A 27,788-nucleotide genomic window follows, 5' to 3' on the forward strand; every position below is an offset into this window, starting at 1 on the left:
AAGTGTAACTTTTCTAAAGTGTGGTTTATACTGCCGACCTTTCCTGTATTAATTCTTGTAAAACTATATAAAAACACCTTGCCCTTCCTCAGGTCAGGAATCACTACTTATTGGTAAATTGGCAAATATATTTCAAATTGATTATTATCACTTTTAATGTTAATCCAAAAAATAACTATATTTCAAGCTATGTATCTTCTAGTTACATCACTATAAACTTCAAACAATATCACGTCACCGATGAGCTCACGTCATTTATAGTCATACGTCAAGCTCTCTCAGATTTTGTATAGGCTTAAGCTTCCTTCCGCTGTTTTGTGCAAAACATCGCGAGAGTGCGTGAGTCACATAAAATACTGGTCATCACATCAATGCGAAAAATATAATATTAGGCATCTGACGAGACTGGTCATTTATATTTTATCAGTTTGTCAAGTGAGTGAAGTTGTGAAGAAAACAGTGAAACGTCGCTAAGAACATTTCTACGATGAATCCTTACCAGCAAGTGAGTGTTCAAAGTCATATTTTGTACAGTTAAGTTATATTAGAGTTGCTTGCGGGTTTCGGTGGATTTAAATTGTAGTACCTAGGTAACTACCAACCTTTTCTTAGGTTCCACAAGGTAGTATGGTTGGAATGTTATGCATGTATGTATCACACATAGACTTAGTTGGAATGACAAAGGGTTTGCTGTGATTAATCAGAAAACTTATTCCCATAACTTCAAATTACCTACTTCCTGAAGGCTTCCAAACCTATTCCATATCAAAATAATTTCACATAGGCATGACAAAACTTTTATGTTATTAAACCATGTATGCATAAAGTTACAAGGATGATGAAAATAGGGTTAAAATTGGACTTTTTGAAACTTATTTTTGGATTGAGGTGCACCTAATAAGACAATAATAAGCAATAATTTGCTAAACCAACTTTAAATCTTATATTGATAAGATCTTTATGTATTGCATTGAGCTATGTCACTGATTCCTATTTAATTTCGTTTCAAGGGTCAATCGGGATACCTCCACAATATCGGATTTTCCAATGCTGCTCCCCAATCTTTTGGAAATCCATTGCCTATGCCAGGTTTCCCGCAGCCAGGGATGCCCCAGGGAATGGGCTACCCCCAAGCCCCACAATCTGGGTACCCCCAGCCCCCTCAATCAGGCTACCCCCAGACCCCACAATCGGGGTATCCCCAGACCCCACAATCAGGATACCCTCAGGCCCCACAAACGGGATATCCCCACCCAGGATCAGGTTATCCCCAGCCGGCTCCAAGAGCAGAGCAAGCCACATCTGGTTATCCCCATCAGCCTTCAGGAATATCAATGGTTGGGTCATCATATCCCAGTCAATCTTACCCTCAGCAAACACAAGGATATCCCCATTCTGCTCAATCCAGCTACCCGCAAACTGGGTCTTATCCCCACTCAGCATCATCTGCTTACTCTAGTCAGTCTTACCTTCAAAGCCAAGGTTACCCAAACCAAGCTCAATCTGGGTATCCTCAGCCTGGCAATCCATCTTCAAACTATGGACAGAGTCCGTACCCAGGAAGTATGTCTCTTGATTCCCCAACACCAAAAATACAGGTATGTTGACTATTTGTTGTGCTTCCTATTCATTAGCTAAGGTTGCTAATAAAATTGATGAAATTAAGTAAAGGATTGTGTACATATGTATATATGTACAAGATTTTGTATATATATACATATGTATATATATGTAAGACACTATAGTCTTCCTGAAAGTTGTTAACACTTCTATCATTATGTTTTTATACTTGTATCAATCAGATTTGCAGGTGTTTTAACTAATTCTTAGTTTTGAAAACCGAAGCTGACTAATGGATTTTGTTCTCTTAAAAGTTCAAAACTTTCATTTTGGAATCATGGTCACCTCATGTGCTTTATGTATATATTTTATCTGCTTAAACCATCTTACTACTGTTTATCTACAATTCATATAATTTTCCGTGTTTCAATAACTTATTTTTATTGTCTTTATAAAGGTCCTGAGTATGTTATGTGTTGTTTTGGTCATAACTTATTACCAGATAACATGTCATCTTTTCTGCTTTGGACCTCATAAGCCTACATTTATTTAATTTATTGACTCATTAGGTACATATATATACATTTAGGTACATATACAGATACATTTTTTAATTATGTACCTGCTTTATATTTTATGTGTATTCAATCCTAACTAATGATATAAATGTGAAAGTTAATTTGTTTGTTTGTTACCTCTTCACACTCTATCTACTCAACCAATCTTCTTGAAATTTTGCATACATGTAGTATGCAAAAGACATAGGGAATTATATATAGCAAATACAAGACATAGCAAAATTAACGCGGACGAAACCGCGGGCAAAAGCTAGTTTAATATATAGTTATCACTTTGTGGGTCTGAAACTTATCAATATATTGTTTCATCAAATAAGGGCTCAAAGCCCTTTTGTAGGTAAGTACAGTCGACCGCAAGTCTAGTTACCTTGCACAGATCTTTATGCCACGGTAATAAGGGCGAGTTTGAAATTAATTTGGGTAGTTTTATTTTCTGTTGACTGTACTTTCACAGTTACACGAAACAAGGAAATAAATAAAATACCAAGTTTTTTACAAGCTCAAGGTAATTTGATTATTTATGTTCATGGAATGGAAAAATAATTCTACTACTACCACTCATTCGCTTTTAGCTTTATTTCTAAAACTATTTATGGATTGTTAAAACTAAAATTAATAAAAACAGTAGGTACATAGCATTTACTACTGACTTTTAAAAATTGATAGGTTAAAAAATCTTATAAGGAGCAAATAAGACGGTTCACTTGCCAACATAGCCTGGTACCTACATGAATCTATTCAAGGAACATTTTGCTGCAATTATATTGTTATGCTCACATCGTCTCAGTACCTCGCAGTAACAGCTCAGTCTTGGCATTGGTTCCCTTAACAATGGATGTGGTCTGTACAAAAACATCTTTGATCTCTACCTTTTTTACACCTTGAGTTTCCCCGTGTTATGGTGTTCTGTAGTGATGTGCTAGTGATTTTCGATTATCGATATTGTGTGCGGCCGGTATCGAGAATTAATATGTCCTCTGTAACGTCTAATTCGAGTATGCGCAGCGCTTACAGAGCTTCAATTGGTCTACGGCGAGGACTCAAGTCATTTCGTTATACGGTATTTATTTCATTATTGTAATTTCGATAGCATTGTGGGGATTATTTATGATTAGTTATTGCTCGCGGCTTCGGTTGATTGTATTTCACAAAGGGAGAAAGCTTTATTTCCATTATGAACTCCTTTTCTGATATTTCTCCGTACTACTAACCTTTTTTAGGGTGAAAGGTAGCCGTGTAGGTATAAAGTCTCTTAAGTAGGTATAGTTTTTGAAAAACGTGACAAGCTAACAAATGAGTGAACAAATTTACTTATACTTACTCATTTATAATATTAGTTTTGATCTATACTTTATATACTACCATCTACAAATATTAGAAAATACTGAAAGAACGTGAATCATTAAAAATGCGTGTTGTAAGTAAATTGCATCCAGAACCTCCAAATGACATATATGCAGTTCTTAGGTTGCCTCTCGCTACCCATAAACAAAGATCAATGTCACTGCAAAGGCGAACAATGCAAAATTTACTTCATTACGTTGCTTCACCTATTTTAAAAACTAAGTGAAAAGTACATTTTAATAATATTATTACTTATTACCCTAATATGTTATTATATAAATATTTTCATAAAAGAGACAAGCTTCCCGGTAGTTTAACAATAACTTCGTATAATTTAATAGGTAGGTAGGTAATTTAATATTTAGCAAAAAGGTAAATTGCTACTGAAAGAAGCCTACCGGACCATTATGAGGAGGGTTAAAAAATTGCAAAAAATAAATATATTTTTTGCATAATACCTATATGTACATGAAAAAATAATATCAAATATCGGTTCGGCCTTCGCGTCATTACAACAACAATGTGCGATTCTCGCCAAAAAAGTTTTTATCTCATCCCTTTTCACTGCTACGTACGATTTTCATACAAAGTGCAAATCTATCAGCGTACCTAATCATTCCGACTCGAAAGAATAAAGGCATTATTATAAACTGATAATTATCAATTTGTCTCCAGTCCAGACCGACTGTGGTGCCCGTGAACCCGTTCGACCCTCGCGCGGACGCGGCGGTACTCCGCAAGGCTATGAAAGGATTCGGCACTGATGAGAAGGCCATCATTCAAGTGCTGACTAGGCGGAGCAATGAGCAGAGACTACGCATCGCGTTTGAGTTCAAGACTCTGTATGGAAAGGTAAGTTTTGCTTCTATGAACACAATTTCAACGTACTTGCAATTTTTTCAATGTCTTTTGTCACAGTTGTCGACTTCATGTGATTTGAAAAACATTGTATGATACACGAGTGCATTAATCGTTATGTAGTTGGCTCAACTATCGCTCTCCGCTTCGCCTCGCCCGTAATTTCCTCGTAAACTTCGGTTTCTAACAGAGAAATCAGATAGAGATAGTACACTATCCAATGGTGAAAAAGTATTTTTTCAATTTTCATTTTTGTTAAAGTATGTAAAAGTAGAGAAAACTCCATTTATTTGGGTGTTTGATAGATGTAACTTGCATCTGGTTAAACGATAGTTTCGATGAAGGTTGTAGGGGGATTGTCCTGCACGTCTCTGGGCAATAACATATTGGTAGTAAATGGTATGTAAGTGACCTAAAGGACACTCCTGTCTATGTGTATGTATTTATTTTCCCTAACTACTAGTATATTACAAATAAAAAATAATCAATTTAATTACTACATGGAACGTTTCGAGTTTTTGGCCAGAATTTACCGTAATGGTTTTCCTAGCTAGAGGAAGCACATTAGGTACTTCACATGATAATTAGTCCACCATTGTTTGTTGAAGTATAATTAGCCAAGCACATGTTCTTATCAGCGCTATGTTTACCCCTATGCCAAGGTAATTATGGACCTACTTGCAAACATATGAGATGGATTTTGAAATTACGCATCTTTAAAATACTATGTAAAACACTCCAGTGTATTCATATTAATTACAAAATTTATAAAATCTATTTCACGTCATATGTTTGAAGTAAGTATTTGTACTCAAAAATGGTAAACTAATTTCTATTAGATACTCACGGAACGAGAGATAAATACAATAGGGAAGGAAATCTGTTTAGTATTCAAACTGTGTTAGGAAAGTCATAAAAGGGAATAGAATGAGAACCTATTCACTTTTGAGTTGATTCAATACATGTGTGGACGTGGTAAAGGTAGGGACGTGGTAAAAGGTACACGCACCCTATCGCTATCATAACCGCAGGTCAATTAACTAATTACATTGAGAATGGCCTGAGTTATAGGTGGTTCAATTCTATGTCATCAAGTTGATGACATCGTCTACGCGTTCGACAGACTTCGGAACTCATTATATAAGTTATAATAATTTTATTTGTAATAAGAGTTTTACGTTGATATCATAAAACGGTACAGCATAATAAAATCAAGATTTATTCTATATATATCAAGGTATATAAAGTTTATAAGGATTATAAAGTTTACATCCGACACGCACTTGTCCGGTTATTTTCCATTTGGTCCGATCCTGTGTCATAATTCTTTAAATCGTGTACGCCATATAGTTACGGCTTTACCCGAAATTCTCGAGATATTTATATTAATCCAAATACCAAAATGTATACCCAGACACATTTTACCAGACTGGTCTAGAATAAGGTAAAACTAGATAAAGATAAATGGCTTACACACAAGCAATACCCTGAATTATTAGTCACATCAAACGACAGTATTTTCTCCGAAACTTTCATTTTCTCAGAGTTCAACGTATGCATTTGGCTTCCGTCCAGAATCGAATACTAGACGGTAGTTACATCTCGGAAAACATTATCGCATTGTTATAATAAGCATTGACTAAATGTACCATGTGATTTTATTACGTTTTAATTGCTTTTTTTTTTCACCAGGTTTGATTTCTTTACTTGTCATATTTTTGCAGTTGTATCTCTTGGATGGGCTTTTTCTGCATGGTACAGTTTGGATATCTGAACTGTACCACTGATAAACAATATTTCAAGGCCAATCGCAACTACGGAAAAATAATAATTTATCCATTGAAAATGTTATTTTGAAACTAACCCTTATTTATATTCCCTCAGGATCTAATCTCGGACCTGAAGAGCGAAACGAGCGGGAAGTTTGAAGACCTGCTAGTGGCTTTGATGACTCCTCTGCCGCAGTTCTACGCCAAAGAGCTCCATGACGCGACCGCGGGCATCGGAACTGATGAGGATGTCCTCATCGAGGTCATGTGCACCATGTCCAACCACGAGATCCAGGTCATCAAGCAAGCATACACCGCCAGTGAGTATTATACTCTCTCTCATCTTTGCGTCTTAACGGTGGCTTTCGGAGATGTGACGCCGTGAAGCCAGTGAAATAAACCTTTAAAGTTTGCTCTGCTGTGATTTTTCTGCCGGATGTCAACCCCCTTTGGGAATAAGAAGACTTGATGTCAGTCAACGCGAAAATTCATGATTTTATAAAGATTAGTAAACAAAACAGTTAACTAGTGCACAGGATTTACCACGATGTTTCTTCTCGTAGGTGGGAAAAATATGTCTATGAGCTAAAATAGTCACTAATTGGTAACTTCAACTAGCAATGGATACTATAAGAAAACATTCTTATCATATAGTGATGTAGGATCGACACAATATAATATTTTTTCCTAGTTGTTGTCTTATAAATTTATGTAATTTTTCTCCTTTCTTAACACACTTCGTATGCATTACATCTTTTCTGGAATGGGTTGAAATCGTTTGCGGTAAAGGAAATACTGCCAATTACCGTATCAGATGTTAAAGAGATACAAGAATTGCTGTGAAACCGTAGCTTCTTGGATAATCCCTGAACACGTCTGAGCTAATGAATTGTTTCCGACATATTGTATTCCGACTTCTTGTTGGAATGAGACAAGAGATCAAAACTGGTTTATCCGCGTATATGCGATATTAACAATAATTTATTTTTGTCTCTTGGGTATGCCCTTATTGACCTGGTTTTTGCTTGGGGATATGAATCACCAAATTCAGTGTTATTATTATGAAATGTCCGCTATATTTTATAAGTTCAACTTTTTGTATTTGTCCGAGTTATAATTGAAATTATCAAAGTAAAACTGATTATAATCGGTACAGTCCTGTCCACATGTACAGTCTATGGAGTAGAAAGAAATAAATCGAATTTTTGACGAAAAACTTTTTTAGTCATTGCAATACTAAATAGGCTAGATGTGATTGGTTGAAAAATACCCAGTGTTGCCAGCCATACAGGGAGTTTTTCAACAATAACATAGCGCCCTCCTTTCCTACTTCAAACTGTATTATGATTGGCAGATTAAAAAAAAAATTAAATTTTATTTTAAAATATATTTCCCTCCACAGTGTACGGCACTCTTTTGGAAGATGACCTGCGTGGTGACACCTCAGGAAACTTCAAGAGGCTTATGACGTCGCTGTGTATGGTAAGTTGACCGTATTTCCCCACCAACGTATATATTACTTATCTTTCCTTCCTTCCCGAGTACTAATGTTTCATGTTGTATTCAGAAATTTATTGACCTTCACAGGCACATTTCAAGTAAAATTTTTAGTTTTATTACACTACTGGCTTTTCGGAACGACCACTGCTGAATAGCATAATGTTATATTGTTGCCTTTACTTAGGGTGGGTTAACGTCAGCGACGCGCCCGTTATGCATTATTGTTTTTCAGTAGTTAATCTAGTTTTGGCTTCAAATGAATTACCTAGCTTTACAAATTGCGATTTCACATTCTGTACTTATTCTGGGAAAAATCTGTATCAATCGTAATCAAAGACGCGATTGTAAATAATGTTTAATTATTGACCTAATTGTGATTCTTATGTGATTTTGTGAGTACACAAAAGTACAAAACCAATCGCAAAGCAATATAACTCTTTATGTAATGGCAATAAGACTCATAACACTATGAGCGGATCTCGCTTGCTATTGATTTTTCCATTTAGAAATGACTTGTGATTTTCTACTTAGGCATAAAAGTCAATAACCTTATTCAGTAGTTTGTAGCTTGTGAGAAATAACTATAAATATAAAGATTGACGAGAAAAAGTGCCTGTGAAGGTCTAATTTCTGAATAAATCTGATTTGAATTTGAATTTGAATTCATGGTACTCATGCGGTAGGATAAAAGTTAGTCCACATACAAGCGACTTCGATTACGGAATTATTCCCTATTAGCTGTAAATTTTATATTTATATTTAATGTATTGAAAACACTCGCTTATAATAACATAATATTACTAAAACCAAACTGATATTTTATGTCAGCATATTTGTTTCACTGATAAAACGTATACATATATATACGTATGTATGTATATTGAAACCACAAGCAATAAATAGCAATAGTATCAAAGTTGATGGAAGTATTAAACTCAGAAAATGTTTACTTTGAATACTAGCTGTTGCCTGTAGTTCCGCCCGCAGTAGCCAAAGTTTGACCTCGGGTCATTAACTATATCTATTTCAAATATCATCTTAATCGCCCCCGTGGCCCAGCCATGAAAGCGCGACAGATAGACAAAACTTTCGCATTTGTAATAAAAAAATCTTAACTAATATTATAAATGCAAAAGTGAGTTTGTTTGTTACATATTCACGCTTTATCTACTCAATCTATATTTTTGAAATTTTTCATACATGTAGACAAAGGAGTGCTTTTCATCCCTGAAAAGTAAATGTCCCGTGGGAAATTCACGCGGGCGGAGCCCCGGGCAAAAGCTAGTTGTTATTATATGAAATCAATTTACAGGGTAACCGATCCGAAGAGTTCCATGTAGACCAAGAGAAGGCCAGACAGGACGCTAGGAGCTTACTCCAAGCTGGTATGTATTTCAACTTTTGTTTCACATGTATGTATATTTAGGTTTATATTTAGCACGTTTTGCGCAACTGTATGGCTCCTCTCCTCACACTATCGAACTCAGATGCCGGCGCGAATGATACGAACATACATTGCGTATGTATGTATGCATGTATTTATAAGCTTTTTGTACTGCAAGGAAAAATGAACCATGTAATATTAGACATAGAATCAATAATGTTGTGGCAAACACGACATAGACATATCTATGTTAATTGTAACCTGAGTTAATTCACACGTAAGTATATATATCCTCAATAATAAATTGTTATAGGTTGTAAGTTTTTCTGTAAGCTACACAATATAAAAAAATGCAAACCTGTTGTTTTTTTTAATTCACGGTATCTTTGTCAATGGCAGATTTTTTTTACATTTGAGGAAAAAATCGAACCTTCACCTATTATACCGATTACCGTCATTAACTGTCAAGTCACCAGTCCAAGCAATTGTAACACCAAAACGGATGTTGTACGAAGGTTGGAGCGGTGACTAATGGTTTTTTTATCTGATTACTAAATCAACACACAAGGTCTCTTGGTGTGACGTCACGACTACGTAGGTGGCTACGTCATCATAGTTTTTGTTTATAGACTAGTTTATGCAATGACGAGGCCTGAGTGACGAGGGTGAAGTGGCGATTAGTAATAAATGTGGCGTAAATCGATCAAATTTTATGATTGACTAGATGTTGCCCGGGGCTTACAAAATTTACCTTGTGAAGTTATACTAGCATTAAACCGGTGAACATATTTCATTAAATTTAAGTATAATATTACAATAAACACATGAGCTGAAATTTACGAGTGTGTTAAAAAAGTATGATACACACGTTGCGTAGTGCGTTGATGTGCATCGTACTGCTCGAACCCGTTAGAGCAAATTCAACCTTGACCAACTTTTACACCCTTGTACCATATAATTTACTATTTTTACATTCTGTTATTTATTACTAGCGTTTAATAAACGCTACCACTGAATCATATTTTAAAAGTTTTAATTAGCTAGTTAAATCCTAATTATTGTTACATTTAGGTTGCAAACGTCATTCACTTGCCAATTGTGCAATAAGTTGATAAGCAACACATTTTTGTATCCCGTATGTTTAACGTGACAGAAATAATGTACTTTTATGTGGCATAACTTTACATGGTCGTCATTCTTTGTCATGTCAAGATATTTGAACCTTTGGCTTTTATCTTTATCCAAAAATTCATATTAATTCCAACCTGCCAAATAATGAATTGAGGTATGGACGTAACTTTAAAATCTTGAAAAAATATTAAAAAATATTGACTCAGGTGAAAGCCAAAAGAAAATTATTTTTCCTGCCAGCGTTTGTTGTATTCAGACCAAACTAAACTAAAAAAAAACTCGTATAATTTCCAGGTGAACTCCGTCTAGGCACAGACGAGTCGGTGTTCAACGCTGTGCTGTGTTCCAACTCGTTCCAGCAGCTGGCGGCCGTCTTCCAAGAGTACCAGTTCCTCACAGGACACGACATCGATGACGCCATCAAGGCGGAGTTCTCTGGTGACCTGGAGAAGGCTCTCAGAGCTATTGGTAAACTATTTTATGACATATTTTTAAGCACATATGGTGACGTGATATTTTTAAGCACAGGTGACTGCCGTGTGTTCTACGGTTCTTCATTAAATACGCCATCAAGGCAGAGTTGTCAGTAAATTTGAAGGCTTTCAAAGCTAATTGGTTAGCTATTTTATACTGTACTTAAATTATTTAAAGTTCAAAATTGACTTCTTTAGGGGAAACGATGTCACGTCGTTGGCGAATTCAAACTGTAAAATTCATATCTCCATATTTGTAACAAAATACATTTTTTAAACTGTTTTTTTTTTTATTTCACACAAAATATAATTAATCAATTCTATCAAAAATGCACACTGTTGCGCCATAAAGATTTAAAGTTAATTGTATTTCTTCACTAAAATAGCCTGCAACGAACGGCTATATTTTGCCGAACGCCTGCACAAATCCATGCAGGGCACCAATTGCTAGAGGGAAATATTTACTATTTATTTCTTGTCTGTGTCCATAAACCGTTAAATAAATGAGCTTCAATACGATCACCCAGTGAAAATCGTGCGCAACAAGCCGCTGTTCTTCGCCGAGAGGCTGCACAAGTCCATGAAGGGGCTGGGCACCAACGACCGGCAGCTGATCCGCGTGATGGTGACGCGCTGCGAGCTGGACCTGGCCGACATCGCGGACATGTTCCAGAGCAAGTACGGCGAGCCGCTCGCCAGCTGGATCGAGGTATCACACGAATCTATCTGCACTTACACTAGTATTTCCACACAGCTGAGCGTCGTGGTCATAACACACATACACATACATATTCCGCTGTAAGGATCTTGCGTTTCTACTAAATATTTTCATATTGGTGTTTGTACAGATTGTGAACCAGTTTTCAGTTGACAAGAGATGCCAGTGTTCAGGTTTCCTCACGAAGTTTTCCTACCGGAAGCGAGTGGTGATCGATGAAAGCTACTATATACATGAATCAGATTGGTAACAAGCTTATGTCTGTGTGTCTTAACATTACACCACCACCGCTTTAAGTGACAAGATTTTTTATTTGCAACAACATTAGTTTACATTATTTACAATGTGGTGTTAAAAAAAAACTTAAAACTAAACCTACATGTTTCACCGGCTAGGTCATATATCATACAACAAAACAAAATCGAATATATAAATGTAAATAAAATCCAAATTATAATATGTGAATTGCCGAAGGTTATAGCAAACAACTCCATTAATATTACCCAAGAATTCGTTGTGTTCCTCACGAAAATCCATGAGGAATGAAGAATATTTATTTATTTGTTACAGGGCGACTGCTCGGGTCACTACAAGAAATGTTTATTGGGACTATTGGGCCTGTACTAACCTCTAAAAGTGGACTCTCTATGTGAATTCATGTCTTCGTCGGTGTTCACATCATGTTCAATTCTTGCACACAAATTGTATGTTAAGGCTTAAAATATTGCTCGAATATTTCCGTACCTAAATCTTATCGGTGTTTTTGAATATCTCTTTAGGGAAATTAAGGGTAATTAAGTACACGACTTTTACGGATGTCAAAATATGATAAGCGAAAGAAAAACAAAATGTACCAGCTGCGTTTCTCCCCGCGCAGATTGTAAAAGCAAATCAAGGAAAAGATTGGAGCAATATAAAGCTATTTAATCTCAAGTATAGTTACAAATAAGCCTTTAAGTTCTATAATTCTTAGCTCTGTTTAACCCCTTGCTGTTTAACCCCGGCTTTAATAATAAAGAAAATTTAACATTTAAAAATGCACTCAAATATTGTCTATTCTAAAATGTTTAGATATAACAAAAAAACATTTGGCTCCCTACACTTCTGTTTAAGATTATATACTTGAATCCAGGATGGATTAGAAACTCATTATATCGAATACATTATTACCATTTAAGATTATGTTTACTATAAGAATCTCTCAAATATCAAAACTTTTCGCTTTGATGTCACATCTTAGCCGTCCGACAATGATCTTTTTATTGTTAGAAAAAGAAAGTTTACGTACTTATTCATAAAAAATGTCACGATCTATTTTAGTCACTATGTCTTGTCTCGTTCTATCAATATAAAGTAAGAGAGAACGAAATATTACTATGCAAGTAGGTTGTCACATTTTTATGAATAAAAGGGTTATTTGGAAAAGTTTACCGAAATGTTGTAATTTTATATCACATAAAATTGTGTAATATATATCTGATTTATTTTTATTGCGTACTTTTTAAACGTGCCTTCTATTTTAAGTGCCTAAGTAATAAGCTAATAATATCATCGAAATCAATGCAGGTTGCTTTTTTTTTTAATATATATATATGTCATATTTTATTTCCTCACTGTTCTGCCCGATTATAAGAAAAAAAAATTTAATAGTATCATTCTAAACTAGATGTTCAAACTTTTTTAATGTTTTCGTAAAACAAATGTGACATATTCTCATAAAATCTCGAATTACGTCGTTATATGTGAACCCACCTAAAGTGTAAGGAATATTTATAACATTGCGTTTATTCACAATATACATAGTTCATGATTCCATATTAATGTAAGAGGCTGATAATCATAATTTATATACAATCCGTACATACAATACAATCCGTATTAATTCGAAGGTGTCAATTTGTACTGACGATAAGTCATTATTGAAAGCAACACTATTCTAATATAATTTTGGCCTAACGTCAGCAAAATCAACAATCAAATATGAAAAGAGGACGAAATCTATGTATTTGAAAGAGACATTTGTCATAAAAAATATCGATATTTTTTTTTGTTTTGCTGATTAAAATCAGTTTAAAATTTAATTAAATATTATTTTCGATTAAGTCGATCTCTTGTTGCGTTTATTCTTATTTCTTTTTTTAAAATAATTAATGATATTTTTATAACTACATAGTAGTTCAGTAGATTCTAATATTGGTTTGTTTCAGTATTTATTTTCGAATAAGATTTCTTTTAAAATATTGGTTAAAATCTACTAAAGTGCCTATATACTATGATGCAGTGCTAATTTCAAGTACAATTTAATTGTAATACTTTAAATTGCCAATATAAAAGCCAATTTAAATTGTATACCTACTGCTGTTATTTACATAGATATTTTATATACTTAAAGTTGTTTTGCATTAAGATGTTTCTATATGTCGGTACTGCGAAATATATACAATAATTTTATGAATTTGTTGTTTGATTTTTTAATTTTTGTAATAAGTTTAGGTACAGAGGCAGGTAATTTTTCTACATAAATTAAATAGGAGTATATATTACGTATAAATATCTGCTGCCATGTATTGTATTGAATTTTAATGCCAGTTTGTAACATTTTTTCCGTTAGAAGACTAGCTCCGTTAGGGAACTTTTTCCGTTAGTTTTTATACCGGCCTAGGTGCGAATCCCTGGGATTAACTTATGAGGAAAATTAAAAGGAAAAAGTCTGGCTGAGAAGATTTTTTTGGAAAAGATTTTATGTGCTGTGAAAATAAAAATCAAAGGAAAATTTCAGAGCTAATCATTCGTATTTTGCTTACGTGTCTTAATTGCAAGAGAATTTAATTGCGCCAAAATCCACATTCACGCTTGTATCTAAGGCCCGGGATTCGGGACGACGATGTGCACTCGCTTCGATTTAATTATGCACGTGTTCGTGAATTTTCACTCGTAGTTAGGGAAATATCTGAAACTTTATTATTTACGTAATATAGTACATACCTACCCATTTTTTTGTCTCGAGATTCCCTACTACGAGTCCAAGTTAACCTATCCATCTTAATTTACTTTATTGAACCGGTTATATAATGTTTGTGAATATTTAGTTTAATGTTTTTATCGAAAAACCTTCGAAAATAATTTTTAAGCCGTTGATAGGCTGTGGTCACCACTTACCATGATGGGTCGCATGTTTGTCTGGGTAATATAAAAAAATATCAAAGTTTTAACAATTTATACATTACCTACTAAGATCGTAAACAACTGCTTTAGTAGTGTTGCAGTTTCAAGTTATTTTAAAATGGTATGTATTTGAATAATACAAATATGATACAAATTCTATGAGGGAACTCCGTAAGACTGTACGTAAATCAAGGCTTGCTTCGTAGACGTGTCAACACGTTCGCGCGGATATGAGCCGACGTTTTCATTAATTTCATACAACGTAGTTCAGAAACAATTCAGAGTGAAACGTCTGCGAACGCGGGGCGCGTTTCCACTGACAATCGTCACGAACTTGGGTACCAAAGTGGATGAAGGGGATCATTCAATAAGTACCTACTAGGTACTTTAAACTAGCTTTTGCGCGCGGCTTCGCCCGCGTGAATTTCATAGCAAAATCTCAGTAATTTTTTATCGCGTACTCTGACTGACTGGCAAACATATATGATTCAAATTCGCATTTTTCTCATCTTTAGTTCAATTTCCTATTTCCTGCTGCGTGTTTCGTCCCGTAAACTTGTCCAATCCCGCTTCCTGCAGGCTTACTCTCGAAATCAATCTCAATCTTTAGTCTCAATGCAATTCCAATCACAATTTTGTTTGTTACTCTTGAAGTCATTACTATTGCGATTGTATTGCGATGTAAACCTATACAAAAAGAAATAAATCAATCAGCTGAAGCTGAAAATCCATATTGTGTTTTAAGTGCTCGGCGCTCTTAAGTTTGTGGGACGAAGTTACCAAAAATGAAGTTTAAAGTTGCTACAATATTCACGGCACAACAACGTTGTTTCTTCTTTGTGTACACTCCGAAATCAAGGTACGTATTTTTATTAGTATGTATGTTGTGAATATGTTTATTATTAACTAGCTATTTAATGTTGTAAAAGTGATCTTAAAGTAGAATAATATGCTGGGCTAAGGTTAGCTAGCAATGAAATACTTGAGTAAAGTTAAATATCTATCAATATTAGTCATGTACTAAATCATAATTATTTCCTTTTCATGGTTTAGTATTGGGCAGAAAAGAATGTGAGTAAAGTAATGTGAAGAAATGTGTTTCCACAAAGTAATGTGAGTAAAATAAAAAATTACATTATATTTGTTTATTCATTATAGTATTGGTCTTTCTTATGCCAAAAGGGCTTGAATTTATTTGTAACAAATGTTTATTTAAATTAAAAAAAATACATACATTTTAATAATGATCCGCTGAATACATTCAACATTGAAATAAAAGTTAAAGGAAAAAATTATAGTAAAATAACAGTAAAAACCAATTGTAATATACATCTATGTGCATAATTCAGTTATGTGATATATAATAACTTCCTTTCTTTTGCAGTCTCGCCCTTCTATATTAATAGACCTGCCATCCACATCACAGGCTGCCACTGAAACCCTGGAAATAGAGCAAGAAATTCATATTCATAATCCACAGCCTCCTGTGGAGGCAGGGCTGCAGGTAGAACACAGCGAGCAGCAAGGCGAAAAAAGTTTTGTAGGCATTATATGATTCCATACTAATATTTATGAAGTTCTGTGTAGATTTTTAAATGTTATTTAAATAATAATTTATTAATTATTACAAATTATATTAGTGTTCTCTGTATTTTAGGTCAATAAAGATTATAAACAATAAATATATTTTTTTAAATAATGATTGTTTTTATACTTCCTGTGAGGATATTCCCAACCAAATATTACTCATTATCACACATCACATGCTGCCCACAATTGTCGCACAAGATTTGCTCTAGCTTCTATACCCCTTTGCAGCTCTATAGAAGCTCCACCTCTTTCTTGTAGTGCAGGTTCTACATCAACAGTTAGGTCTGTATGTTATTAGGGTTCTCATCATCTTCCACTATTAAATGTGCCCGGTTACACATATAGTGGAGCATGCAGCAAGTGTTTATAATTTTTGTTGCTACAACAGGGTAATAATGTAACACTCTATATTTTATGTGTTTATGCTCGGGCTGTTTAATGCTGCAGTCACATCCCTCAATGCTCGAGATAATGATTGCTGTGACATGGGAGTACCTAGTATCCCGCCAGTCGCAAAGAATGAAAGTGCTACTAGTATCTGTAAACCAAAACCAATTTATTAAACACAGGTTCTTTTGTGTTTCAGTATCACAAACAAACACATAATTTCAAACAAAATTACCTTGTATTTTTTACTGATATCATTTCTCGTTTTTGGAGTTTGCATCAAGGGTTCAAGTTCTTAGCACAATCCATTAAAAAATGCCTTGGTGACACAATAATTTCGCTTAAACTCGTCGTCAGTCATAGCAAGGGTTTTATCGGCGTATCGAGCATTTCTACGCAAATTACGAGTTTCTCGCAAATCCTTCCTATAGACATCACTAAGAATTACGCTTTGCAACACCAAACGAACCATTTTATGCACTTTTTCACAGCTAAAATGTTAACTCAATTCCAACAAAGTTACTCTTTCGCTATTGTTACAATATCCAATAACAACACAATTTCAACGCAATATGGAGCTGTCAAAGTGGCTTCAAGAGTAACGATCTCAAGTTCCAAAACTCAATCCCAATGAAATTTAGTTCATTCAATATCCGCACCAATGTGGCGCTAGTGTTAAATTCAAGAGTGCCAAATGACGTTTCTTGCATTGAGATTGGGATCGAATATTGGGATTGTGATTCGAGAGTAAGCCTGCTGCTATGTAATGTAAAGTACATGAAGATATCCCGTACCGTGTCCTACATATTGTGCCATCATGTTTTTTGCAATGTGTCCCGCCCTGTTTCCCACTACGTGTCTCCTTCCCATTTCCCGCTCCTACTCTCACTCCCGCTTTCTGCAACGCGTGCCGTCCCATTTTCCATGACGTTTTACGTCCCGGTTTTTTATTAACCACAAACGTAAATTAAACATTTTTTGTATTTACTATTACTGTTATTTACTACAAAAAGTGTGCCAATTTTCAGCTTTTTATCTTGAAAATTGTATTAAGTCACATACAATCTAACACCCCCCTTATAAAGGGGTTGAGGGTTAGTTTTCAGAGAAATCTGAAACACGTATTCATTACTTTGTTGTAAACAACTAAAATCCAAATTTTCAAGTCACTAACTTCAACGGTGTAGAACTTTCATATTTACAGTTTTTCACCCCTTTCACCCCCTTCGGAGTAGAATTTCCAAAATCCTCTCTTGGTGCTCACCTACATGCCAAATTTCAGATTCCCGCCCAGCAGTTTCGGGTGTACGTTGTCTGTCAGTCAGTCAGTTAAGAGTTTTATACTGATATATTGATACATACTGCGCCGATTATATCTATATCAGACTTTAATCGATAAAAACAATTTGTTAATATTCTGTTTACACCTTTCTACAAAAATTTTAAGTAAATCGGCTCCGTGGATTGTTATTTTAATTTTCCTACAGGATCCCCATCATTTTCCGGGATGAAATGTCTATAAGATGTTTACCCGGGATACCGAGGAATTTTTGATTCATAATTAGTTTTTCAATTATCCTACAGGAACCTGACCATTTACCGGGATGAAATGTATCTAAGATGTTAACCCGGTATATAAGGTACCTACATACCAAATTTCAAGCAAATCGGTCCAGTAGATTTCGAGTGATGCGCGTTCAGACAGACAGACAGACAAAAATGTCCAAAACTATATTTTCGTCATCTATATCAGTAACTAAGTATATTCCATGAAGAATTTTAAAAAATATCCAATGTACAAATTTGGCCTTTCTTCAATTTTATTATATGTATTGATTTTACTCTATTATACAAGAAATAATCACAGGGACAAACCTTTCAAACGCGCGCTGACAATAACAGAGTTTTCACCATAACCTAAACCAACTTCTTTACGAATATTTGAAAGATTTCCATTATGGTTTATTTACATATACAGAACTAAACATTCACTTGTACTATGGTTGTAATGTTTGACTTCATATTGTTTCTGGAAATCTGAAAAAATGTACTTGTATCAAACGTGTCGTATCTCATCAAAAGATCACCAATGTCTTGGGTATTTTTACCTCTGCTTGGGATTGCTTAAAGCCGGGAAAATTCTCCAACGGAGAAAGGTAGATTTCGTTGCTAAATGGAAACCCGCTTTATTAGCGACTACTTTAATTATTTATTCATAGATATTAAGTGTTATTTCAACCACACACGCTTTGATAAACGTAGGTAATATTATGTGTAAGTAGGTAAACAAGTTAAAATAAACATGAGTGCTATGCGATTCCATGGAGAAGTTTACATGGTTATACCACAGATTATATACTTAATACTTCCAGTAGCTATACCTACTTACTTATGTAGATGTACGGATTATTTCAATATTTAAAAAAAAACCTAGTATAGGTATCAGGCGCATTGATTGCGTATAAAAATTCATTGCATCTTTATAATCCTTATAACTTTATATCTTTTCGCACATTTCGATTTATCACCTCGTCCACGTATAATACTTGATAGCAGAAATAAAACAAACCAGATCCTAGCTAGAAAAGTTCTCGACCTTTATTAAAACAGCTTCAATCACGATTCAGTCAAAGATAATGGTATCTTAGAAATTCAGGTGGATTGGCGGGTGATAGATCGCCGTAAACATAATAAAAGTATAATAAATGCGCAGAATCTTATTTGGGCCTTGATGAATGAGGCGGCGTCAGATATGCAAACAAAATGCAGCCAATCAGTTACTTTTAATAAGAAACTGGAGCCTGCTGAACAGACGCCGATGGGGTAGACATCCTCGTCATATTTTGTTGTTATATAGTAACTTAAAGAGAAAGTCAAGAGTAACTTTAAATAGATAACTATAGGTACCTCTAAAATAATGGAACACAGTTATATAAGAAATCTAAAATCTTTCAAATTAACATGCCACTTATTGACGTCATAGTTTATAAATAATAATAAGTTTGCCTAGCAATTAGAAGTGGCAGATGCAGAAGAAATGGCGTAACAAAGTTAATTGCTTAAAAGACATCATTTTTTAAAGTATATTAGATATACATGAGTGTCACTCATCAAGTTTATCAACTTGCCTATAAGAACCTATATAGCTGCACCCCGTGGCTTCGCTCCCGTAGCAATTTTGGGATAGAAAGTAAGTACTAAGTACCCTGTGTGTTATTCCAGGTTATATTCTACAGTGTGCCAAATTTCATAACAATCCGTCCGTCAAGTAGATTTTACGTGAAAGAGTAACAAAATCACACATACATCCTCACAAACTTTAACATATAAAATGATACAATCCTAACTTTACCAGCTTGCAAATTAAATAAATGGGTGGGCATGAAACTGGGGTGCAGTAAATCGTTCCATGCGTACCGAAAAGCCAATTTTCACATGTCAATATTGTATTCGTGAATTTAAATGATTTCGTATTATGACGTGTACATTGCTTTGTATTTGTTTCGTCTGATTGTTAGCTTTTCTGGCGAATATTGAGCTGTTTCCTTCATTATGTGCGATGGGTTGCCTCCGCACACTCCGTATTTCATTCTTTGATGCCTATAATTTTATGATATAGTTATGTTGGTCTGGCGTCATAAAAATATTATATTTATCTACCTTCAGACTTAGATTGCATTTTCAAAGTCACTTCTTTACATCCTTGCATATTATAAACCCAAGTCCTCTGCAGCGTCTGTCTGTCTATTCGCGATAAATTCAAAAACTACTGCACGGATTTTCAAGGGTATATAGGTCATAAATATACATAATTTATAATGTTTTACGGGCTGCTAGTTGAAAAGAAAATGGGTTAGCGTGTAAAATATCTAACACATTGTGAATCTCAGATTCATTTACAAAAGCTCACATCCGGCTACGTAGGTATGTAAAGTGTCATTACACAGGTATGTTTAGACATTCAATTGGTGAAATGTTTTCGCCACGCGAGTGGCTCAACTCGGGTGAATCAATCATTACCTACTCCAATCTTGATTTCAAACGAATGAGTCCGCTAAGCGCTGAAACTCGTTAATTTTATTCGCAATGCGATTAAGTGGTTGGTAAACGAGAACGTGTATATACAGAGATTTTATAGGTACTTAATTAAATTATCTTAAGGTGTAGATACATAAATTATATATACATAGGTAGCTACTGAAACATCGTCGTGAACAATGATGTGCGTGTTAATGGTCTGTCAGCTAAGGTTGCAGACGACCATGTGGAGTGAAGGCAAAAAAGAAAGAAAGTTGATTCTGGACCCCAACGCTCAACAGTTGGGAAGTATTCCAACCTTTGGGCGTTGGAGTCCACAGACCGGATGAATGCCCAGATAAGAGAGATACATACTGGTAATTTTGAGAATATTTAATGTTATTAGCTGACTTCATTGCCAATTATTTAATTTTATATTACAAAGATTTAATGTTCTATGTAGGTATACCTACTCAAATAAAAGCGGCACATGGATTAAATGAGAACGAAGTAAGATAAGAGACAAACCCCTCATAGTTACTTTTGCTTAAAGAAAACTTTCTAGAAATAATAGTCTGGAAAATTCGAAGTCAATTTTTATTTTCTAAGATAGCTTAACATTGTTGCAATCAACCGGGTTAGGTACATGCTGTGCAATTGCAACATCAAACATGAACGAAACGCCCGATCAAATAATTTGATTAAACGATTGTGAGTCGAATCGGTTGTTTGTTGCAATGATTGCCATGTTGTGATATGTCTGAGCGGGTAATATAAATGGTGGAATTTATCAACTATTGCATTTATGCATTAGCACAACTTTATGGGCAGGAATCTATTAGAGTGGAGGTTGTATTAGCTCTAGAATGTTTTTATCTAAGTTGCATGTCTTTTCCGGTCTATGCCGGTGGATGCCATAGATAAAATTATCTATATATTTCTTTTATCTATGGTGGATGCTCTAGTAAATATCTCAGTCGCACACATTAGTTAGGTAAGTACTTTAGTGTTTATTTTATTCAAATAAACATTCACATAATATAACAACGTAGCTGTATTAAATTTAGAAGTTTGTATAAAAAAGAGAACAGAACGCTAAATGTGTAAAGAAATGTTTGTACCTAAGTACTATGGTAAAATTTTTTTAGATGTCAGAAGGTGTAACTATAATTAATTCCTTACTTATTCAAGTCAATAACATTTATGCATTTTAAAATTAACAATTATGCATTTTATTTTCTTAATCGAAACCAGAAATAAATCGCAGCACCTTAATTTTTTTTCAAATCCATATATTCGCAATACCGTCAGACAATAAAATAAATCCAGAAATAAAACACTAATCAATTGTAGGGCCCCAGTGGCCAGAACAAATGGTTCACGTCTAATGAGAACCTTCCAATTTTACGCTACATGCAAAAGCTAGGATAACTCGACAGACACCCTTTTTGTGGTTTACCCTTTTTTCAGCGCGCCCTCACTCGCCCTTAGTTCACCTTTCTAAATGGTTGTAAATATTTTTTTATTTATTAATACTAGGTACTTAAGAGTAATCTGTATCGTGCAAACATACCATAATTAGGGACAAAAAATAATTTTAATGTCCCAAATAATCACATGCACCAGTCTGTATTTAGTTTGCTTTTATGTACAGTATTTTTTGATCACCCTACTTCTCCTTTCTTATCCATCATGTCATCTCAATTTATTTCACGCTGCGCCACTTTATACCGGTTGTGGGGTGTCACTTTTGGTCTGAATTGGCTGCGTTAATAAGTAGTTTTGGTCATTGTAATATTCGTTACATCACAATGTCTCATCATGTATCATCACAAAAAGAACCTGGCTGTACCAGCGCCTATGTATCTCACATTATCTGTGCTTTTATTATTTTACTATTCTTTAGTTCTACTTACGATGGTCTCGGAAAGGTCAAACATTGTTATACTTACCTACATCCATTGAAGACAAGATAGATCAGAAAAAGACGAAAAAATGTAAAAGTTTAGTACTCACATCCATTGTCAACTCACTCAATACGAGTGACCACTGGCCACTTCCCACGCTGCATCCCGTGAGCACTTTTTTATTTTCATTCAATGTTTGCTTTTGTCTACTAACATACTTTATTGGAAACAAAATAGCTTCTACTTTTATTAAAGCTATCATAGCATTATTTAATTGATTCAAAAATATATACCCAGGCCATTTTCTGAATCTGTTCGAATATCGTGTCAATTTATCGTATAAATGATTAGCTCCTATCCTATGTTCTACTTCAACCTAAATATTTTTTCACCTTTTAAAGACACTGGTCCTTATCAAACTCTACTAAATGATTATGGTCAACATGCCAGACAGTCACACTGAAGGCAACAGGTTCGATCCCCGTCAAAATGGATATTTCAGATTACTTAATTGGATGAGAGTATTTATAAAGTAATTATACCAAAAGACAGAAGCAAACAAATCAACGATCAATTTGTGTGAGTTATTTATATAAAAGCAGTATGTTTTGAATAGATAAAATACCAACTCAATAATCCATTCCTGATGATATCAAGCAAATTACGCCCAACTTCCAAGTTAAATCAACCGGAAGATTTGTTCGCAGTTCAACTCTAAAGTTTACAAGACATAATTAATCTGAGATTAAAATTGCCGATCACGTGTCGCCATCAGAAACACTGCGGAAAATTAAAACTTGTTAATTTGGTACCGACCGCGCATTCGATGTAACGCATGAGGGAATATCAGTGGACAGAGGGCTTTGTTGAAATCTATCTTATTATTAACTTCGCCTGCGTGAATTTCCCACTGAAATAGTACATTTTACGAGATGAAATATATCTATAGCCACATACTTATATAATAACCTCAAGATCATGGCATTAGAGGCAGAGAAGGACATAAGTATTATATTTTTATATCTTCTCCGTATTGATTGAGTTATATTTTTTTAGACAATAAGTTTACTATGTAATATGTTGTACTTTTGATTGTTGTCATATTCTATTTATATCACCATATTCTTTGGAATAAATGATTTCTATTCTATTCTATTCACTGTAAATAGGTAAGTATTGAATTTTCGCTGAAACTTGATATTAATGTAGTAGTTATTAGTATAAGATTAACTTCACAGTACTTATTCGTTTATGTCATTCGCAAAAGTGTCTCTACTTATAACGTATTTACTCCTGCATCTTAACGAAACATTGTAGAATGAATGCTCGAACAAGTTAGACGAAGCCTTTAAAAGTTAAAACAAATAGCTTTTTGGTAAATTAATGACATTTTTAAGCTATTAAGTTGTTGAAATTTTTTAAATACAATGTGAGTACGGTTCAATTCGAAACGAAACAAAACAAACCCTTGAAATCAGCTCTAACTCTTCTATGTTTCACACGTTTCCTCTCACTTTTCACTTTTCTAAGGAGATAGGGGAGACTTTTGCCCAGCAGTGGGATGTAATAGTTAAAAAAAGTCGTGTCACAGATTTTTAATAATTCCTACTATTAATAGTTGTGTCTTGCGCTTTAATTTTTCATGTGCACTTTATGACCCTTAGTAATGAGGGATACGATTGAAGACGATAAAAAATCTTTATTGAAAGGGATAAAAAAAATATATGACAATTGTCACTGAAGCGTATTTCATTTCAATTCTATTACGGCTATTCGAGGTCTAACCAAAGCGGTTGTAAAAATAAAATTATTTCCATCTTATTATTCTATGGGGCTGGCTGCCCTTTTCAAACGGCGGGAAATCCCCTCCTCAAATATTTGTGAAACTATCGAGCCGGTCCGACTTGTCTGACTTTTCCTATTTATAAAGGCATTTGTAGTGTTTGTTGTAACTAAATTAATAGTGGAGCGAAATATCTTGGTCAACTTAATCTAATTTTCTAGTTGGCTTAACATGTAACGTTCCTTATGTACCTAATAGTTCCTTATACCTAAGTGTCGTTTATGGTATCAGGATAACTATTACGGTTAACATAATCAATGGTTCACGTAAGTACTAAGTAAATCAAGTAAGTAGATTCTAATTTTATACAAACGATGGATTAAAATGGAGTAACCAACAAAAATATACAAAAGCACAGCAAGAAAATACTAAATGATTCTTTTTTTCCAGAAATAACTCAGTGCTATTTTTCTAAAAATTGTTTTTTTAGTTGTATTTTTTTTTCTTTAAAGTATGTGATGAATGCATAATTGTTAAGAGCGACTGTAACTATATTTGCACACCATTCTATGGTAAGGTATACTGAGTCTGAGTGTTTTAAGATTTTATGTATAAATTTACACGTGTTTTTGCATATAAAATAACTTTTATCTAAAATAATTATTAACTTTTCTTATGCTCTAAGTATCTATGCCAATTTTTTGAGGTGTATCATGTATCGATGCAGATATAGTTTGCTCTGAAAAAAAAAAAACGATTTTAGCGCGCTACTAATACGATACTCAATCGGGAAAAGGCAAATAGGTAAATGGGGCAGGCATCGTCCGTCTGGTGTTCCCCAATGGTGTACTGAAACCGATCATTAATTGGACGTCACCGCAATCCGGAATCCACCCTGGATAAATGCACAACAGTTTAAAAACCTCACAGTAGCGATAGCAAATATAATTAGGTTAGATTAACATATAAATTATTCTCTTCTGCCTCGTCATTAATTGGTGTTACATAAAATGGAGTGGAACATTTTTGTATCTTAGCCAATGAAAAAGTATTTTTTTTACATATAAAAAATATTGTTGTAGTAATACCATATTGGAGGATCAATTTTGGAATTAAAAACGACGAAATAATCACAACAATAGAAACATAAACTTTCAATGGCATCCTATATCTAAAAAACTTTCTGAAAAAAAAAGTACCTATAAAGAGCTAAGAAAATAAAAACATGGATTTGATATGTAAACAAAAATATAAAAAAAAGAATTAATAACAAAAACAGTCCTAATTTTGTTGCTGTCCGTACCGTACTTACTTTTACATTAGTGCTTTGCTGCGTCAGTAACCGATTCTTATTTGTCCGAGGATCACCGACTGATGCCAGCAATCTCGGCAAATTACAGGTGCTATTTGTTCATCATTAGTGGCCCTCTTTATGCCCCCATTTCGAATGTTTTGTAGATCAGTGCAAGGACATGTTTAGAACAGGAATCTGCGTAAAAATGGCGGTAAAGGTGCTTTTTATGAAATGTTTTTTATTCAGATTTTGCCCGCGGCTTCGCCCGCGTAATTTCCCACAGGAGCCGGTATTCTTCCGGGAAGAAAGATACCGTATGTTTTTCTCCGTACTTCAAACTATATGTATGCAAAATGTCAAGAAGATTGGTTGAGTATATAGAGCGTGAAGCGGTAACAAACTTACTTTCGCTTGTATAATATTACGTAGTTAGGATTGATAGATCACTGGCATTTTTCAGGTCTTTAAAATTATATAGCCACATATAGTACATTCTTATAGCCACAAACTACTACCATTTTAGAACGACCACTACTGTAAGGAAATGTCAAAAGAAACTCACAAAAAGGAAACTCACTCATGTTAAATTCATAAGCCCAAGAAGACTTGCGAAATCAATGTTACCTGTGGATCTTTATTATATAAATTTGTATATTATCATTCTAACACTCTCAAAACTTTTAGCAGAAATATTTTACAAACAGTACGTGTTTATATCGAGGAGGGTGAGAGAACAACCCCATTATTTATCTGAAACAACCCTTCTGTAGAAAAGGCACTTAAGCAACACGGATAAAAGAAAATTCAAACGGCGATATTTAAGAAGATCTGAACATTGCTAATTAATGTTTTAAATAAGCATCTTTATGATTCAAAATAACAGCTTCTGAGACTTTCATAATTAATTAAAAATAAGTACTCACTCATAAATTTTGCTTTGAAGAACGGGAAAATGATCGTATTTTAGTCAGATTCTAAATTGTCTTGGAAGATGAACTTTGGAATTCATTAAAACTATTTTGGAGGAGTTAGAAAAAAACGAAAAATTAAAATCTTCTTCTTCGCAAGAAACCGTCTCCCTCTGCAGTTCCCTACAATGCAACTTATTAACTAAAAACTTATTTATTTTGGGTATATTTGGGTATATAAGCAAGGGGAGACCTTTACCCAGCAGTGGGACACATCAATATCTTCACCGTCTCAGCCATCATGGATCGTCATGGATCTTAGGACATGTTCATAGTTTACGTCAGTCCGGCAGCTAACCGTAAAATCATACTGGAGTCTTTATTTAGGGATTATTTATCGTCACTGTAAAGAATATAATGAAACGTATGTTTTCGTCTTATAATAGGCATTTTATATCTTCGCGTCGTATGAGGAGACTAAGGGACAGCCTTATCAGCTGATAGGCTAGCAATCACATGGAGGGTTGACGAGAGACAGACAGCTAGCTGGATACACTGTAAAATCTTCAAAATTGTATGTTTATTTTTTTATATATAGTATTAGTAGGGATGCTAACTCCGAGCTACGTTACGTAACAGACACGTCAAATGAAACTGAAAACACACAGATACGAGAGGGAGTCTGCAGAAATATAATGAAACGGGAGATCTAATTCAGTTTTGAAATATGAAAAAAAGTAATGGCAATCCCAGCTGGATGAGTTTTGTAAGTAATTCATAATGTCGAACGCACGAAATATTCGGTGATGTGATTTTCGAATTAATGAAATGTCCGCGTCGCACCGCTGGGTTAATCAGCAACGCAAACACCACTGATTGCTGTGGTCGAAATAGTTACCGATGAAAAACAAACATAATATACACTCACATCGGCTACGGATGTAAGTTGGCACTCTTTAAGCCACAGATACACATGGGACATTTGATGCGCAACATATCGTTCTTTCCTTTTCATTACAATTTGCATAAGTGAGAGCGACTATGTGCTATTTCACTCGAGTAAGTGGCAATGCGTGAGAAAATGCGATATGTTGCGCGTCAAATGTTGCTTAGTGTGTACGTAGTTTTATAAAGCAAGAGCCAGAGTGAGTGGATAAAGCATTTTTGTCCAGAAAAGGAGCGTTTTGTTTTTGTCACAGTCGCTGTGAAAATTTTGGGACTCATAAGACATGACGCTATTTTTAGGTATCGCATCAGTAATATGAGTAGGAAAACAAAAAGGGGCCAGAAAGACCAAAACAAAGTTAGAATACAATGGAAGGAACTCCGCCGACAAGATTCTCCGATGTACTGACAACAATTACGTTTCAACAATTACGTTTTACCATCTTAACTTATTATTTCACACAATTCTTAGTTAAA

General features: G+C 34.5%; 1 protein-coding gene and 1 long non-coding RNA gene across 4 annotated transcripts; both read left to right on the forward strand.

Moving 5' to 3' along the window:
- Nucleotides 1-239: 239 nt before the first annotated feature.
- Nucleotides 240-13,770, forward strand: LOC128683558 (annexin B9-like). 3 transcript variants are annotated; one of them, XM_053769301.2, is made up of 9 exons: nt 281-505; nt 1,011-1,598; nt 4,158-4,334; nt 6,225-6,429; nt 7,512-7,591; nt 8,922-8,994; nt 10,419-10,592; nt 11,125-11,306; nt 11,886-13,770. In XM_053769301.2, exons 1-9 carry the CDS (start codon nt 488-490, stop codon nt 11,940-11,942), a joined length of 1,554 nt encoding a protein of 517 aa, XP_053625276.1. In that variant the 5' UTR covers nt 281-487; the 3' UTR covers nt 11,943-13,770. The 3 variants fall into 3 exon arrangements, with proteins under 3 accessions (XP_053625278.1, XP_053625276.1, XP_053625277.1); XM_053769303.2 differs by lacking the exon at nt 1,011-1,598 and having other exon boundaries at nt 240-505; XM_053769302.2 differs by lacking the exons at nt 281-505; nt 1,011-1,598 and adding an exon at nt 2,925-3,198.
- Nucleotides 13,771-21,140: 7,370 nt separating this feature from the next.
- Nucleotides 21,141-23,355, forward strand: LOC128683640 (uncharacterized). The gene is made up of 3 exons (XR_008406312.1): nt 21,141-21,468; nt 22,381-22,548; nt 22,998-23,355. It is a non-coding gene; the product is annotated as an uncharacterized LOC128683640 (long non-coding RNA).
- Nucleotides 23,356-27,788: the final 4,433 nt, after the last annotated feature.

This window comes from Plodia interpunctella, chromosome 3 (genome assembly GCF_027563975.2).
Source record: "Plodia interpunctella isolate USDA-ARS_2022_Savannah chromosome 3, ilPloInte3.2, whole genome shotgun sequence".
NCBI classification, from domain to species: domain Eukaryota; kingdom Metazoa; phylum Arthropoda; class Insecta; order Lepidoptera; family Pyralidae; genus Plodia; species Plodia interpunctella.